This window comes from Schistocerca piceifrons, chromosome 2 (assembly GCF_021461385.2).
Source record: "Schistocerca piceifrons isolate TAMUIC-IGC-003096 chromosome 2, iqSchPice1.1, whole genome shotgun sequence".
In the NCBI taxonomy this organism is placed as follows: domain Eukaryota; kingdom Metazoa; phylum Arthropoda; class Insecta; order Orthoptera; family Acrididae; genus Schistocerca; species Schistocerca piceifrons.
The window spans coordinates 385,165,647-385,181,030 of record NC_060139.1 but is presented as its reverse complement, the minus strand read 5'-3'; the positions used below and the strand labels follow the sequence as shown (position 1 = coordinate 385,181,030).

The following is a 15,384-nucleotide window of genomic DNA, read 5'->3' as shown; positions in this document are numbered from 1 at the left end:
TATACATACTTTGATAATGAATATTGCAATAGGCAGCTAAGCAGAGGAGGTATGGACACCAGTAGAAGGGAAATCACGGAAGTTGGTCAGGCAAATGTAACTGCAAAGAATCCTTGGGTAACAAAAGAAAGTAACACATCAATCGATTGAGGAAAAAATTAATTACAATAATTGTTCAAGAAAAGAAAGATAATTCAGCAATGCGAGCCACTCCAAAAAAAATAAGTAGGAAGTGAAAGGAAGCTAAAGTAAAATGACCTCATAAAAAACCATTAAGAAATCAAAAATGAAATTGTCATTGGAAGAAAACAGTCAACATACAACACAGTCAAAGTAACTTTCAGTGAAACTGAATGCATAAGTGGGATGTTAAGAGTGCAAAGGCAATTCTGCTGTTAAATGTGTAAGAGACAGAGGGGCAGGAACTGTCCGCTGAAGTAGTAGGAAATTAAATAGGTGTTGATTTGGATGGCACGGGGATCTAGTATCAGAATAAAAGTTTGACATGCCCTGGAAGACTTGTGACCAAACAAGGCACAAAGAATAGGTAACATTCTTGTGGAATTTCCAAAATAACTGGGGGGAAGCGGACACTAAACCATTATTCAATTTAGCGTGTAGCATCCATGAGACTGGAGACCTACCACACAATCTAGAATATAATAAGGGCACATAAATGCAAAACCTACTGCTCAATCAACCTCACAGCTCATTCAAACCAATTGATGAAAATAATAATATAAAGAAAATGGAAAAGAATATTCATGATCTGTTTGTCTTTAGGAAAGGTAAATGCACAAGTTAGTTTCATATTCTATGGCTCATTTGTACGATAAATTGTAATGATGCAGAATGAGTTATTTCACATTCAAATAAAAAACCTATCAGTTTTGATGTTGCATTTGATAAGGTAATGTTTAAGGAAAATCAACACACACTAATGGGATTTGTCAACCAACAAAAAGTGTTTTACAATGTCAAATGGTGCACAATGTTTGAAATTCTCAGAAAAATAGATGTAAGCTAAAGCTGAAAGGTGAATAACACATGATATGGAATAATAAGAATGGAAGACCAAGAGAGAAGTGCTCAGATTAAAAAGGGTGTAAGACAGGGATGCAGTCTTTCTCCATTACTGCTCAATTTACACACTGAGAAGTGATGATAGAAAAGAAAAGTTCAGGAGTGGGGATAAAATTTGTGGTGAAATGATATCAATAGTAAGATTCATTGATGACATTACTATCCTCAGTGAAAGTGATGAAAAATTAATTGGTGGCCAGTTGTCATGTGCTAATGAGCTACAGCACAACGTAAAAATCACACTAAAATTATGCCATTTCGTTTTGAACGCGAGCTGGAAATTACATTAAATTACACCCTTTCTCTTTGAATTCAAGCCATGAATCCCTCTACAGTTATGCCATTTATCCTCGAATGTGTGCTGCTATAAATACAAATATAAAACAGATGAAAACTTGTTTTGTAGTGCTCTCTCCTCAATAACTAGAAACCTTCCTCAATAACTAGAAACCTGGCTTAAGTACCGAAATGACAATCAGACGCACTAAAATCAACTCAGAGAGGGGATGCAGCTGCCTGTTTTCTACTGCAAATGCTATGTTGTGATGTCTTCCCTTCCAGCACTATGAGTGCCACATTGCTCACAGCCCCAGATCATTATTTTTCTTTGAAACTGTTAGTAGTATATTGCGGAAGTGTAGAGTATGATACGGTCTTGAAGAACAGTTGTCATCATGACGGCACAGTGGGAAAGTGGTGCAAAGCACAGACTGGTAATCTGTGTGCCTGGATTTGATTCCCACAGATTTCAACATCCTCCCCCCCCCCCCCCCCCCCCAAAAATGGCAAACTGTGTGTGTGTGTGTGTGTGTGTGTGTGTGTGTGTGTGTGTGTTTTCAGATTTCATACATAAAATTAATATACTTCATTTAGTTATGATTACTGCCCTTACAGGTCAAAGGCTGTAACCTAGATGGTGGTACAATAAATGAGTATACAAGGAAATTTAGTATGGAACTGTTTCCTGTAGATGACCTGCCACAGAGACCCTTTTTCAGTACACCTTTAGAGGTGACTGTGAGGTTTAAAGAGTTAGGGAGATGTACTTCTGTAAATCTAACAACAGAGGAGTGTGGTACGAGGCTCACCAATTTGACTTCTGTAACACTGAAAATTTTGAAATACTTGAAAAATACTTTTATCAGCTTCTTAACTGTTCAGAACCAATCAATGAAAATCTGGAAGTTTCACCCCCATCCCATATCAATGAAGTTAAAGAAGTTATTAAAACTTTATATATCTAGGGGTGAAGACTATGACAACAGAACTTTTAAAATGGTCTTTACTAAAAATAAAAACAACGAACTAAAATTAATCTCTGAGAAAGCTTGCAAAACACAAAAACTCCCAGGGGAGTGGAAGGCAGCCTTGATACATCCATTACACAAGAAAGGCACTGAACAGGATGTTAACAAACGAATTTCTTTGCAATCAGTTGCATATATCATTTTCCAAGATCATACTAAACAGAGTAGACACAACTCTGGAAAGTAATTTAGGCAAACATTAAGGTGGTTTTAGGAAGGGTAGATCATGTTCTGAACAAATATTTAGTCTGAAAGCAAGCATTTGCCACAGATTACTAAATTTAAAAGGTCAGTTTAAAATAAAATTGCATGTAGCAGATTGCATAAGCGTAGAGTATGAGGGATTTTTAAAGTGTCATCGACAGGACTCCATGTGCGAGTGGTCTAAAGCACAGACTGGTAATTTGCAGACCTGGATGCAATTCCTCCAAATGCCAACATTCCGCCCCCCCCCCCCCCCCCCCCCCAAATATTAAGCTATTAATTATAAAATTTAAATATATTTGAACAGTTCAGTTTACGTATATAAAATTAATATGTTCAATTTAGTTACAATTACTGCCATCGCAAGTCAATAGGCTATAGGCCACCACACTGTAGAGAATTTGTATAATTTTGCAGGACAAGCCGCTAATGGAAAAATTACAGAATGTGTGAATAGTGTAATGAGCACTGAATGTGCATTGAAAGTAAATTAAAGAAAGGTAAAAGCAATGATGAATAACAGAAATGAGATTGATGATAAAGTTGGCATCAAAACTGGGGACATTGTAGTAGACGAAGTGACGGAATTCTGCAATCTTGGAAGCATAGAAATACATGACAGACAGAGCAAGAAGGACATAAGAGGCAGACCATATAGCTAAAGAGAATAGTACTTGCTAAAAGAAGTCTATTAGTGTAAAATATAGACCTTAATTTGAGGAAAAAATTCTGAGATGGAACATATGAAGCACAGTGTAGTATCGAAGTGAATCATGGACAGAAACTTTCTGGTAGATTAAAACTGTGTGCTGGACCAATACTCAAAATTGGGACCTTTGCCTTTCACAGGCAAGACCTCTGCCAACTGAGTTACCAAAGCAAAACTCACAATCCATCCTCACAGCTTTACTTCTGCTCTCCAAAGTGAAAAATTCATTCTAGAATCATGGACTGTTGGAAAACTGCAAAAGAAAAGAATTGAAGCATTTGAGATGTTTTGCTATGGAAAGATGTTCAAAATAAAGTGGAGTGATGATATAAGAAATGAGGAGGTTCTCCACAAAACCAGTGAGGCAATAGGCATGTGGGAAACACTGACAAGGAGGAGGATGGGATACTAGGACAAGTCAAACAGTGGAAAATCCAGGATGTAATGTAACAATATTATGAAAAGGATAGTTGCTACTCATAATATAGCAGAGATGCAGAGTTGCAGATATGCACAACAAAAAGTCTGTCACAAAATAAGTTTTCTGCCAACAAGGCCTTTGTAAAAAAAAAAAAGACACACACACACACAGTCTCTGGCAGCTGAAGACAGACTCAATACTACGACATGTGTAATGACACCAGGGTGGAGGAGGAGATAGCACAGGCTCTCAGGAACTGAGGAACGACGATTTGGATTTAACATCCTAATGATATCATCATCATTACTAAATATGGAGCACAAGCACAGAATGGTCACAGATGAGGTAGGAAATATGTCATGGTATTTCCTAATGACCCATCCAAGCATTTGCATCAAATGATTCAGGGAAAGCACAGAACCCTAAATCTTGATCAGCAGACAGGGATTTGAGCTCCATTCCTTATGAGTGTGAGGCCACCCACCATCTTGACCACTATGCCACCTCAGTCACTGGCACAGGTCATGAAGCAATCACTGAATCCAATCATACTGTCCTCTGGGACATAATCTGTAACTACATGAACACCTCACTCATGGCTACAGCTTTCTGGTTTTTATCTACAACTCAGCACTTTTTCACTATATTCATTCCATTGTTTGTATTCCACACACGATTTTCCAATATGATGCATGTGTATTGGGTTTTCCTTCTTTTATGAAGTTAATTTCATTTTCTGACAAATATTTGCAGATATTTTACGCAAACAGATAGAGGCAAATATAGTGCTCTGTAGTTCCTCATTCTGAAGTTCTACACCCGCATTTGTATCAAGGAAAATGAATGAACAAAGCTTTCCCCCCCCCCCCCCCCTCCACTCTCTGTAACACACACACACACACACACACACACACACACATACACACACACACACTTAATGCAATATGTAACAAATGTAATTTATGACAATAACTTACAGTTCTAAATGCTCAACTGCCGACTTAACAATTTCTTTCGCAACCTTTTCATTTTCTTTGTATTCATCCAACTCTTGTTTATACTTTATAGCCTGAAAAGATAGAATTGATGTGGTTACTGAAAGGTATCAAAACAAAAGAAATATGATTAGTCAAATTATTACATTTTAGGATGAAGAATTACTAGAGATTCAATAGCAAAATAGTCCATGTGAAGTCTTTCCAATCTCTCGACGGCTAATTTTCTGTTGAGTACACAGTTACTTGATACTTCACCCTAAGCAGAGTTAAGTATAAACATTTTGTTTGTAGCTGGCAGAATTGTTCTGAAGTAAGGCAGTACTTTACCTCCACATTCTTGCATGGAGCAAAATAACAATAACTCCCTTCATTCTAATAAATCAATCATACGATGCTACATTTACAAGTAAGAAGTAGTTTGTTCACATTGAAATCCCTAAAATGACATAGAACAAGAACAATATGTGAACTGTAGAGGTTAGCCATTATTCATTTGACTCTCAAGGAAATTTGTAACACCCTTCCCATAAATCTATGCCCTCCCTGTCATCACTATGAAAGAAAACTTCAAATATGTGCAAGAAAACATATACTGTACTACAGCTTCATAATTACATGGTGATTGAAACTGTGCATTTTTTGTGATGAACCAATTAGCACAAAACATTTGGTTCCATACTGTGAAACTGTAACATCCAGAAACATTTATGACCTGGATAATGGAAATGGCGTTTGAAAATTTATCAGAGACTCGTTCTCACACAATTTAATCAGTGAATATCCCAGAAGCACCTAGAATTAATTTTTGAGGGATTTCTCTCAGTTCAAACTTGATTCTGTTTATAAGTGACCAAAATAATCAGACAACTTAGCTCTGCAGCAGTGTCTGATAAATGGGGTCCATTGTTTATGTTATGGTGGTGCCTGCTGATTTGAAGAGCTGATCTCTGACTGACACAGTTTTATTGTTATGGAGAATACCAGGAATGGAATTTAACCATTAATTTTAAGCAAATGGAGTGGAACATTTGGTTACTGGAGAAATGAGTAAAGTCCTGATGTTAGATTTTGGCAAAGCAAGGTCTGCGGAGTCTTATAAAAATGTTAGTTGTTATTAACAAGGATGGATTCAGCAAAAGCAAGATTAAGAACTGTAATGGCCAAGATATACAAGCAACTAAATATTTAAAAGGGGCTTCATGGAAAACACATATTACATCAGAAACGAAGATCAGGATATTTAAAACTATTGTAGAAGTGTAGCAACATACAGAGCAGAAACATGGGAAATGACGGAAAGAATCAAGTGGAGCTTATTTTTATGTGGAGATTGGATTTTGAAGTTGTTATGTAAGATGACTTGCTAGCATAAAATTAAAAATGAAGACATATGTAAGAAAATGAACCTGGGCAGCACTATAATGGATAACACTAAAGCAAAACAATTCTGATGTACGGACATGTATTATGGGAAGGAAAGTTGCTCACCATATAGTGGAGATGCTGAGTCGTACCTAGGCACAACAAAAAGACACTCTCAATTAAAGCTTTTGGCCATTGAGCCATTTGTCAACAATACACACACACACACACACACACACACACACACACACACACACACACACACACACAAATGCAACTCATACACATGACCGCAGTCATATGTGTGTGTGTGTGTGTGTGTGTGTGTGTGTGTGTGTGTGTGTCTATTGTTGACAAAGGCCTTAATGGCTGAAAGCTTTAATTGTGAGAGTCTTTTCGTTGTGCCTAGCTGCGACTCAACATCTCCGCTATATGGTGAGTAGCAACTTTTCTTCTCATAATATCGTTACATTCCATTCTGGATTTTCCATTGTATGGACATGTATGCCATTTGGGTGAGGACAAATGGCCGAGAGAGAGAGAGAGAGAGAGAGAGAGAGAGAGAGAGAGAGAGAGGGTGGGGATTGCAGATTACATTCCAATGAACAGGAGGAGGGAATTTAAAATAGTAATTCTGTCACAGTAAACTTAAGTTATGTGCCCAACAATGGTACATTATTAATTATCAATGGCAATTAAACATTTCTTATAATGGAGAGAAAACTTGCAGCTTAGCATTGTGACAGATTTCAAATTTTTAGCACCTATATACTGAATTCTGGAAATTATGACAACAGTAACAGAAGTAGTAGTAGGGCAGTAGTAATAGTAGTAGTAATTTCTTCATATTTTCGTTTACTTGTGTACAGAATCACAGAAACAAATTACTGGGAAAGCATCACCTATGAAAGTGAGTACACACTCAAAAACAAGGGAAAGTATTTCGTTTCTAGACTGGTCCAATTCTGTCTGCCAGTCAGCCTGTCTGTCTCCTGTGCAGCTCATACTGCAATGGTACCTTCCATAGCTAGTAGTCAATTTCTGATAATATTTAAAAAGCAATAAAAAGCTTTTTCTTTTCAAAGATAATGAAGTTTATGAACAATGTTACTTCAACTCTCATGGATTCCTAATGACAATTTGTGGTTCAGAATTTACAGAAATTTATCCTTAAATCCATAACACCTAAAAGCCTCATACAAAATTATGAAAATTCTGGAATTCAAGTTCAACAAAACACATACACTTTAACAAACAAGAAGAAGAAGAAGAAGAAGAAGAAGAAGAAGAAAAGGTTTTACAGTCTTGGTGAGATGAGGTCAATAGAGATGGAGCACAAGCTTGGATTAGGAAAGAATGGGAAAGGAACTTGACCATGTCTTTTCAAAGGAACCATCCTCACATTTGTCTTAACCCTTTGAGCACCAGTGGTTTCTGCCTCAAAACACCATTTTAATAATTTTGTTTTGAAGTACCAGTGCCTTCCACACAAAACAGCTGATACTATTGAAACACAGAGAAATCTAGTTGTAGACTTAGGTACTTCTATGAATGAAACACACTGTAGCAGTCATTTACAGCATTCAAAGCAACAGTCAGCACAAGATAGTGCTACATGACAGTATGAGTTTGTGACAGTTTTTTGTAGTGATCATATTGAGATAACTGACTGTGAAAGTAAGTATATCTCAAGTTGTTGAAGTGCAAATTTGAGTTTATAACAATAACAGAAATTCTTGGGTGAACATAAAATTACTCAACAGAGAGACAGTGTAACCGTATCTGATGGAATACCTAAACGATTCCACATACAGTATATTAAAGAAGTTATTCGTCTTCTGTCAGGAGTCTACTGTGGGATGCTATTGGGATGATGTGTTCCAAGTGATTGGAAAAGTAGCCGGCCACTCCAATTTCCAAAAAGAGCCATCAAAGAGATGCACAAAACTATAGGCCTACATCACTGATGTGAATGTGTTGTAGGATTTGGAACACAATTTATGCTCTCATACTATGACATTTCTGGGACCATAAATTGATAGGAATCTCTGGAGACCATAAATCTACAGGAATGAACACAAATTCCGTAAACAACAATCTTGTGAAACCCAGCTCGCTCTGTTCATTCAAAAGACACAGAAGTCAGTTGATACTGGTGTCCAGTTGTTGTTGTTGTTGTTGGTGGTGGTGGTGGGGGTGGTGATGGTGTGATCCTTGTTTTTCAAAGATGTTTGAAACTGTTCAGCACTATCACCTAATGAACAGATTATGAATGTATGTGGTATCAGAACAGCTTTGTCATTGGACAGAAAAGGTCCTAGCAAACAGAATGCAGCTTATTGCTCTTAACAAAGAGGAATTTCACACATAAAAGCAGGTTCAATCATGCTCCAAGGCAGTGTTATGCAACAAGTAGGGTTCATGGATGGCGGAATACCTTTGTGGGAGGGGTGGGGAAGGATAGTGGGCAGGATATTTCTCATTCCAGGGCACAACAAGAGGTAATCAAAACCATGGCAGAGAATATAATTCAGTTGCTCCAGTGCTGAGTGGTACTGAGTTACGAGGAGAATGCTCCTCTGTGGCCGGACGCTGGGACTTTGGGAGGTGCTGGGAGACTGGAAATATAAGGCATGGGAGATATAATTTTGTACATGGTTGGGAGGATAATAATGGTCAGTGAAGGCTTCAGTGAGACCCTCAATATATTTCAAGAGGGTCTGTTTGCCACTGCAGATGCGATGAACACGGGTGGCTACACTGTATGGAAGGATTTCTTAATATGGAACAGGTGGCAATGTCGAAATGGAGGTATTGGCAGTAGGTCTGATATGGATGGAGGTACTGATGTAACCATCTTTGAGGTGGAGGTCAACATCTAGGAAGATGGCTTGTTGGGTTGAGTAGGACCAGGTCAAGTAAATTGGGGAGAAGTTGTTGAGGTTCTGGAAGAATGTGGATATGGCATCCTTACCTTCGATCCAGATAGCAAAGATGTCATCAATGAATCTGAACCAGGTGAGGAGTTTTAGGATTCTGTGTTTTTAGGAAGGATTGCTCTAGACGGCCTACGAATAGGTTGGCATAGGATGGTGCCATGCGAGTGCCCATAGTCGTACTCAGGATTTGTTTGTAGTGGCTCCACCGCTGGTGTTATGAACCGCAAGGATTGCCTGGCGGGAGCACTTCTCCAGCTGTCAGATGCTTCCACCTACAAACTTTGCCACAGTGATCCATTCCAGTAATCTAGAAGGATCTCCAGTCACTACTCAAAGCCTTAGGCCCATCCCAGAACCTCTCCTCAGAGTCCGTCTCCCTGCTCACCCCTACCACTCCCCGAACTCCTACCTTCTCCATGCTTCCTGAAGTCCATATACCTTATCACCCAGGACGCCCATTGTGGCCAGTTACTGTGCCCCCACTGAGAAAATCTCTGCTCTCGTTGACCAACACCTTCAACATATTACCTGGAACCTACCCTCCTATATAAAAGATAATAATAATTTCCTCCACCAACTCTACACAGCTCCTGTCCCTTTACCATACGGTGCCCTGCTAGTCACTATTGATGCCACTTCCTATACACTAACATCCCTAATGCCCATGGTCTTACCACTATTGAACACTACCTTTCCCAATGCCCGATGAATACCAAACCAGCAACTTCCTTCCTAGTCACCATGACCAACTATATCTTCACTCACAATTACTTCTCCTTTGAAGGCATTTCCTACAAACTAGTCCAGGGTATGGTTATGGGCACCAGAATGGCACCATCCTATGCCAACCTATTCACAGACCATCTAGAGGAATCCTTTCTATAAACCCAGAATTCTAAACCCCTGACCTGGTTCAGTCTCACTGATGACATCTTTTCTATATGCATTGAAGGTGAGAATACACTATCCATGTACCTCCAGAACCTCAACAACTTCTCCACCATTTGCTTCACCTGGTCCTACTCAACCCAACAAGCCACATTCCTAGATGTTGCATAGTTGGATAAATCATGAAACCAGGTCAACAATATAATGAAATGGAAAGGATAGTTGCTGCTCATCATCTAGCGAAGATGCTGAGTCGCAGAAAGGCACAACAAAAAGACTGTTCGAAAGTTACCTTTTGGCCAACAAGGCCTTTATCAAAAATAAACACACACACACACACACACACACACACACACGGAAACCCAACTCACACATATGACCACAGACTCTGGCAGCTGGCTCCACTTAAATCCAACTCATGAAAACCATGCCTCGCCTTGAAATTCCGTAACCAGTCACAATTTGCTTTAAAGGAAAACAATCTGTTGATTTTATTGGCTAAAAGTTTTGCTTTTCCACAAACAACTGCCTTCAAAGAGGGTTTTCCAGTGCTTGCTGCTGCAAAAGTCACTTGAATACGGCCTCTTCAAGCTCTCGGTTTTCTGTTGTTTTCATTACTTTTCTCAATGAACTCCCATCTTCATCCCCAGAGACAGACACAAAGTTGAGAAATGAGAACTTGTTTTTGCCTGAAATTTCTGATGTTCCCATGCATCATCTCAGCTATCTGCTTACTATTCGTGCTCCTGTCTAACTGCTCGAGGACTTTTATTTTGTCTGCCAATGATAAGACAATGTGTTTCCTTTTAGAAAACGTATGCCTACAGCAAATTAAAACACAAGCACAAAATAAAACAAAAGAGACAGAAAATGGAATATATAGTGACAAATCAGTGTACACATTAAGGGCATGACAGACTGATGCAGTCCACCCCGAATGACGGGCACCACAAGCAGTACATTGGGTGCATTGTGTGTACAACAAAGCATGTACTGTATTCATTGGTCACTGGAAAGTTTTGTCTTTTAAGACATTCACTGCAGATTGATTTTATAATGATAAAGAAATGTGCAGTGTACTGTACACTGTAATAACTATTGAACAAAACCAACAATTTTAGTCATACAGTGTAAATTTATTTTTCCTTTGAGCAATCCATTTAGTTGGTGATCTGGATATTTGGAAGTACTGAAATTTTGCCACCTGAGGGTAACTGTGGGTAGCCATTCTGTCAATTTTATACAAAATATTGGCTGGTTGTTAGCGTAATTTACAGAATGGGCAAGGCATCGTGAAACACATTACAATCCAATTCAATTAACAAGAAGCTCTGATGTCACATAAAAGTTTAATCAGTGTCTTAAAGCAGCTTCATTATTGCAAAAAATGACGGGATTCCCATAGAAAGCCAAAGGCTTCACTACCAGCTTACAAAACACAGGCTGTTAAAATATGGGACACGTAATATACTCCAAAACTCTGTAATCTGATAAGTCTGTTTCTCAGTGGAGCTAGGTGTGTGTCAAAGGGCAATGTTGGATCCAAAGGTGATTTGGGACTTCCTTGTCCTTAGTTTGAGTCTGGAAGAAGGTGATCCGAATGCTTGTCTTCACTGCCCACAACTTCTTGTTTGTTACTTCATGTTACTTTTACTTCACGTTACTTTTTCTATCAGTTAGTCATTATGTTCTGCAATAGTCATAATATACACCAGGGGGTGTTACATGAGCAATAGCTTTTCTTCCTAGCATGCTGCTTCTACTTATTTCTCTGCTACATCATTTTGCTTAGTCCTTGTGTATGCTGGTACCAACCTCCATTTTCTGTTTCATAAAAAAATGGTTCAAATGGCTCTGAGCACTATGGGACTCAACTGCTGAGGTCATTAGTCCCCTAGAACTTAGAACTAGTTAAACCCAACTAACCTAAGGACATCACGAACATCCATGCCCGAGGCAGGATTCGAACCTGCGACCGTAGCGGTCTTGCAGTTCCAGACTGCAGCACCTTTAACCGCACGGCCACTTCGGCCAGCTCTGTTTCATAAGAAAATGACTTCTGTATCATCTACACTAATTTATCTGCTGCATACTAAGGTAATAAGAGTGTTGGAGCAGCTTCTCTCCACCTCATATTTCATCAGATACAGTTCCTTCTTGATTAACCATAGTTCACCATTAGCATAAAATATGGGGAACTAACTCAGTAGGCAAAATAAAATAACACAATGGTGAAAAACAAAAGATCTTCTGCTAACTTTGTATCAAAAGTAAGCAGCAACATTTTGTACTTACAGTAAGAATATAAAATTTTATTCGGGACCATTTTAAAAACACAATGTCTGGGTCCATCAAGCATCTATGATAGTATTTGTTCTACCTCTGTATAAGACCAGAAATGCCTGCTGCATCAAGTTCCTTAACATGATCCTTTGGCTAAATGGCACATGATGGTTTTGTTGGGCATCACTGTTGAACATTTTCTGTGGGAATTATGCACTAGCATGACTGATTAGGCAAAAGCTGATCTGAATTAGTCAAAATGGAAAAGGAAAAATCAGACATTGCTTCCTTGGTTACAGGTGCCACAGCAGGCTCATTTCTGAAGATAGGTACGAGATTGATCTAGAAGACCCCTGTCAACATTTTTAAGTCCGATTTAAATTAGTTTGCATTTGACACCTATCACACTTCTGGCACCAATACACCAACTGCTCCCTTATTGTTATATATGGTACAGCAGGCTTGCTGCAGAAGCTACGTAAGGCATTGTTAGCTCCCACTGTGTTGCCACTCCTATACGCACAAAGCACTCTGCCTGCCAATTCTCAACTAAATAGCTTCTCCAGATGCGAAAATTTCACTTACTTCAATAAAAATCTTTGCACTTACCCTACTTAAAATTAAAAAATGATTTTTGTATTCTTAGAGACACTACAGAAATCTATACCAAATGTGGGGTTGGGGTTGGGTTGTTTGGGGGAAGAGACCAAACAGCAAGGTCATCGGTCTCATCGGATTAGGGAAGGACGGGGAAGGAAGTCGGCTGTGCCCTTTCAAAGGAACCATCCCGACATTTGCCTGGAGCGATTTAGGGAAATCACAGAAAACCTAAATCAGGATGGCCAGACGTGGGATTGAACCGTCGTCCTCCCAAATGCGAGTCCAGTGTGCTAACCACTGTGTCACCTCGCTCGGTTACCAAATGTGAATTACAGACTTTTTATGTTATTTTTGTAAGATACATAGAAATTAAACTTCATACTTGTTCTAAATTAAATATCGACAAAATTGCAGAAAAATGTCGTTTTCCAAAGTTTAAATATAGTAAGTACAATGCAGTAACCATCACTGGAATATCCACTGGAAAAATGAGGTGTTCCCGTAATTATAAAAAAAGTATTGCTGCAAGTTCAATGGTTTCTGTATAATGCGATAAATCTGAATGTGTTACCTGGAAGAAAAATTTCAACAATGTCAAAAAAAATAACATAGCTCTGACCCTAATTAAAATTAAGTGCAAATTCTGACATGCTGAGGGACAATATAGAGACCAATACCATTTCACATTACAGATTTTCAAAATCATTTTTTTTATGAGATAGATACTTGTTGTGGCAACACTGTAAATTTGGATTATAAACATCAGACGTCATCTAATTTAAATCAGAATATAATGTCTTCAAAGTAGTTCACAATCTAAATCTTTACTAAATCTAGTTACACTCTACACTACGCAACTGTGCGCAAACTATGTAAAAATGTATGTTTTGCAAAATATCAGCAGAATAGCTTGGTATACACCTCAGTTCTTTCTGTTGAGCCACAGCAAGATGGCTATTGCTTTCGTAATGCGAACTTCAAATGACACACATGGAGCACACATGACTGTCTCTTGAAAAAGATGAAGCCTGGGATGCTCAATGAGATTCTAAAGTTTAGAATTGTTCCTCTCAAACAAAGTCCTGGCAAATTAAAAGCACAATGTGAAACATTAAAATATCCTCAATCAAATATATTACACAGAGAATATAAAACAAGTCTTATCAGACCAGTCCTCTAGCCAACTAGGTCTCAAATTCACATGTTAAGCAGTCCTCTAGCCAACTAGGTCTCAAATTCACATGTTAAGCAAACTTCTAAGCAAGCACTGAAGGAAGAAGAGAACACAAAAAAATGAAATAAATAAATAATGAATACTGAAATGAGTTTCAGTATTATGGAACCGTTGTTAAAGAATGTTACAAAAGGAGCATTATTCACAGTGTTTCCATGGGGTACACAATTTTGTTGGTCAAACTGACCAAAGTATGTGTCCCTAACACAACACTGAAATTAACCAACAGACCAAGTATTGCCCTAATTTTATGGAACAGGTTTGGAGAGACTTCTTTTAATTCCATGCTTAGTTCACTTAACATTACATTTGTATCCTATCTAATTAAATGGCTACACCATACACAGCAGTACTTCCCACATGGAAACTGGACAATTAAACACTTCTAAATAGTTTCATGAGAATTCTAGTTCTTCTTCTACATGAGTTGGTTGGGTTGGGTTGTGTGGTGTCACCGCCAGACACCACACTTGCTAGGTGGTAGTTTAAATCGGCCGCGGTCCATGTAGTACATGTCGGACCCGCGTGTCGCCACTGTGATCGCAGACCTAGCGCCACCACCAAGGCAGGTCTCGTGATACGAGAGTGGACTCGACCCCAGTTGTACGAGAACCAAGCTACCGCCCAGTTGTACGCGAACCTAGCTATCGCCCAGTTGTACGAAGCCTTTCTCTCTCATTAGCCGAGAGACAGAATAGCCATCAGCTAAGTTAATGGCTACGAACTAACAAGGAGCCATTTGTATCAGTGCCTATAGCTTACGAGTAATCAAGAGAGATGTATTCCAAGGAATTATTAAAAGTTAAGTAAAAAGCATCTACATACTTTTCTTCTTATTCATTCATAAGTTCTCATGTTCCAGACTTCACGCCCGTCTGCGTTATGCCGAGCGTGCACTATCGGCCACAGCGTTAGTTTAGCATTCCTTTTCAGCAATCAACATCACGGTGTCGGTCCAGCTACCGACACTACAATTATTGGCGACGAGGGAAAAGGACCTTTTTCTGATTGCTTACATTTATTTCTGATTGCTTACATTTAATTGTGTCATGGCTTCGCCACAATCTCCAGATGTACTGTCCGAATTTTATCGCTTGCAGAATCAGCAGATGCAGGCGTTACTGGATGCCCTTGGACAGCTCGTCCAGGGTCAACGTGCGCTGCACACCGATGCGGCCGCCGCCGCTTCTTCGCTACCGCTGCCACTGAACGCTGTTGCACCTCCCTTTCGACCATACGTGGCAGCCGATGAGACGTGGCAAGAGTGGTCTCGCCAGTTCAACTTCCACCTTGCTGCCTACAGAATTCAAGGTAATGAGCGGCAGCCGTTTTTGCTTTCTTGTGTCGGTGTGTCCA

General features: G+C 39.1%; 1 protein-coding gene across 1 annotated transcript in view; it reads right to left on the bottom strand.

The window, feature by feature from the left end:
• The window catches only part of LOC124777198, a 303,378-nt gene that overhangs the window by 123,636 nt on the left and 164,358 nt on the right, over window positions 1-15,384 (bottom strand). Inside the window, exon 12 of the mRNA XM_047252513.1 lies at window positions 4,702-4,793. Coding sequence (XP_047108469.1) covers window positions 4,702-4,793 — 92 coding nt within the window. The remainder of the gene's footprint in view (window positions 1-4,701; window positions 4,794-15,384) is intronic.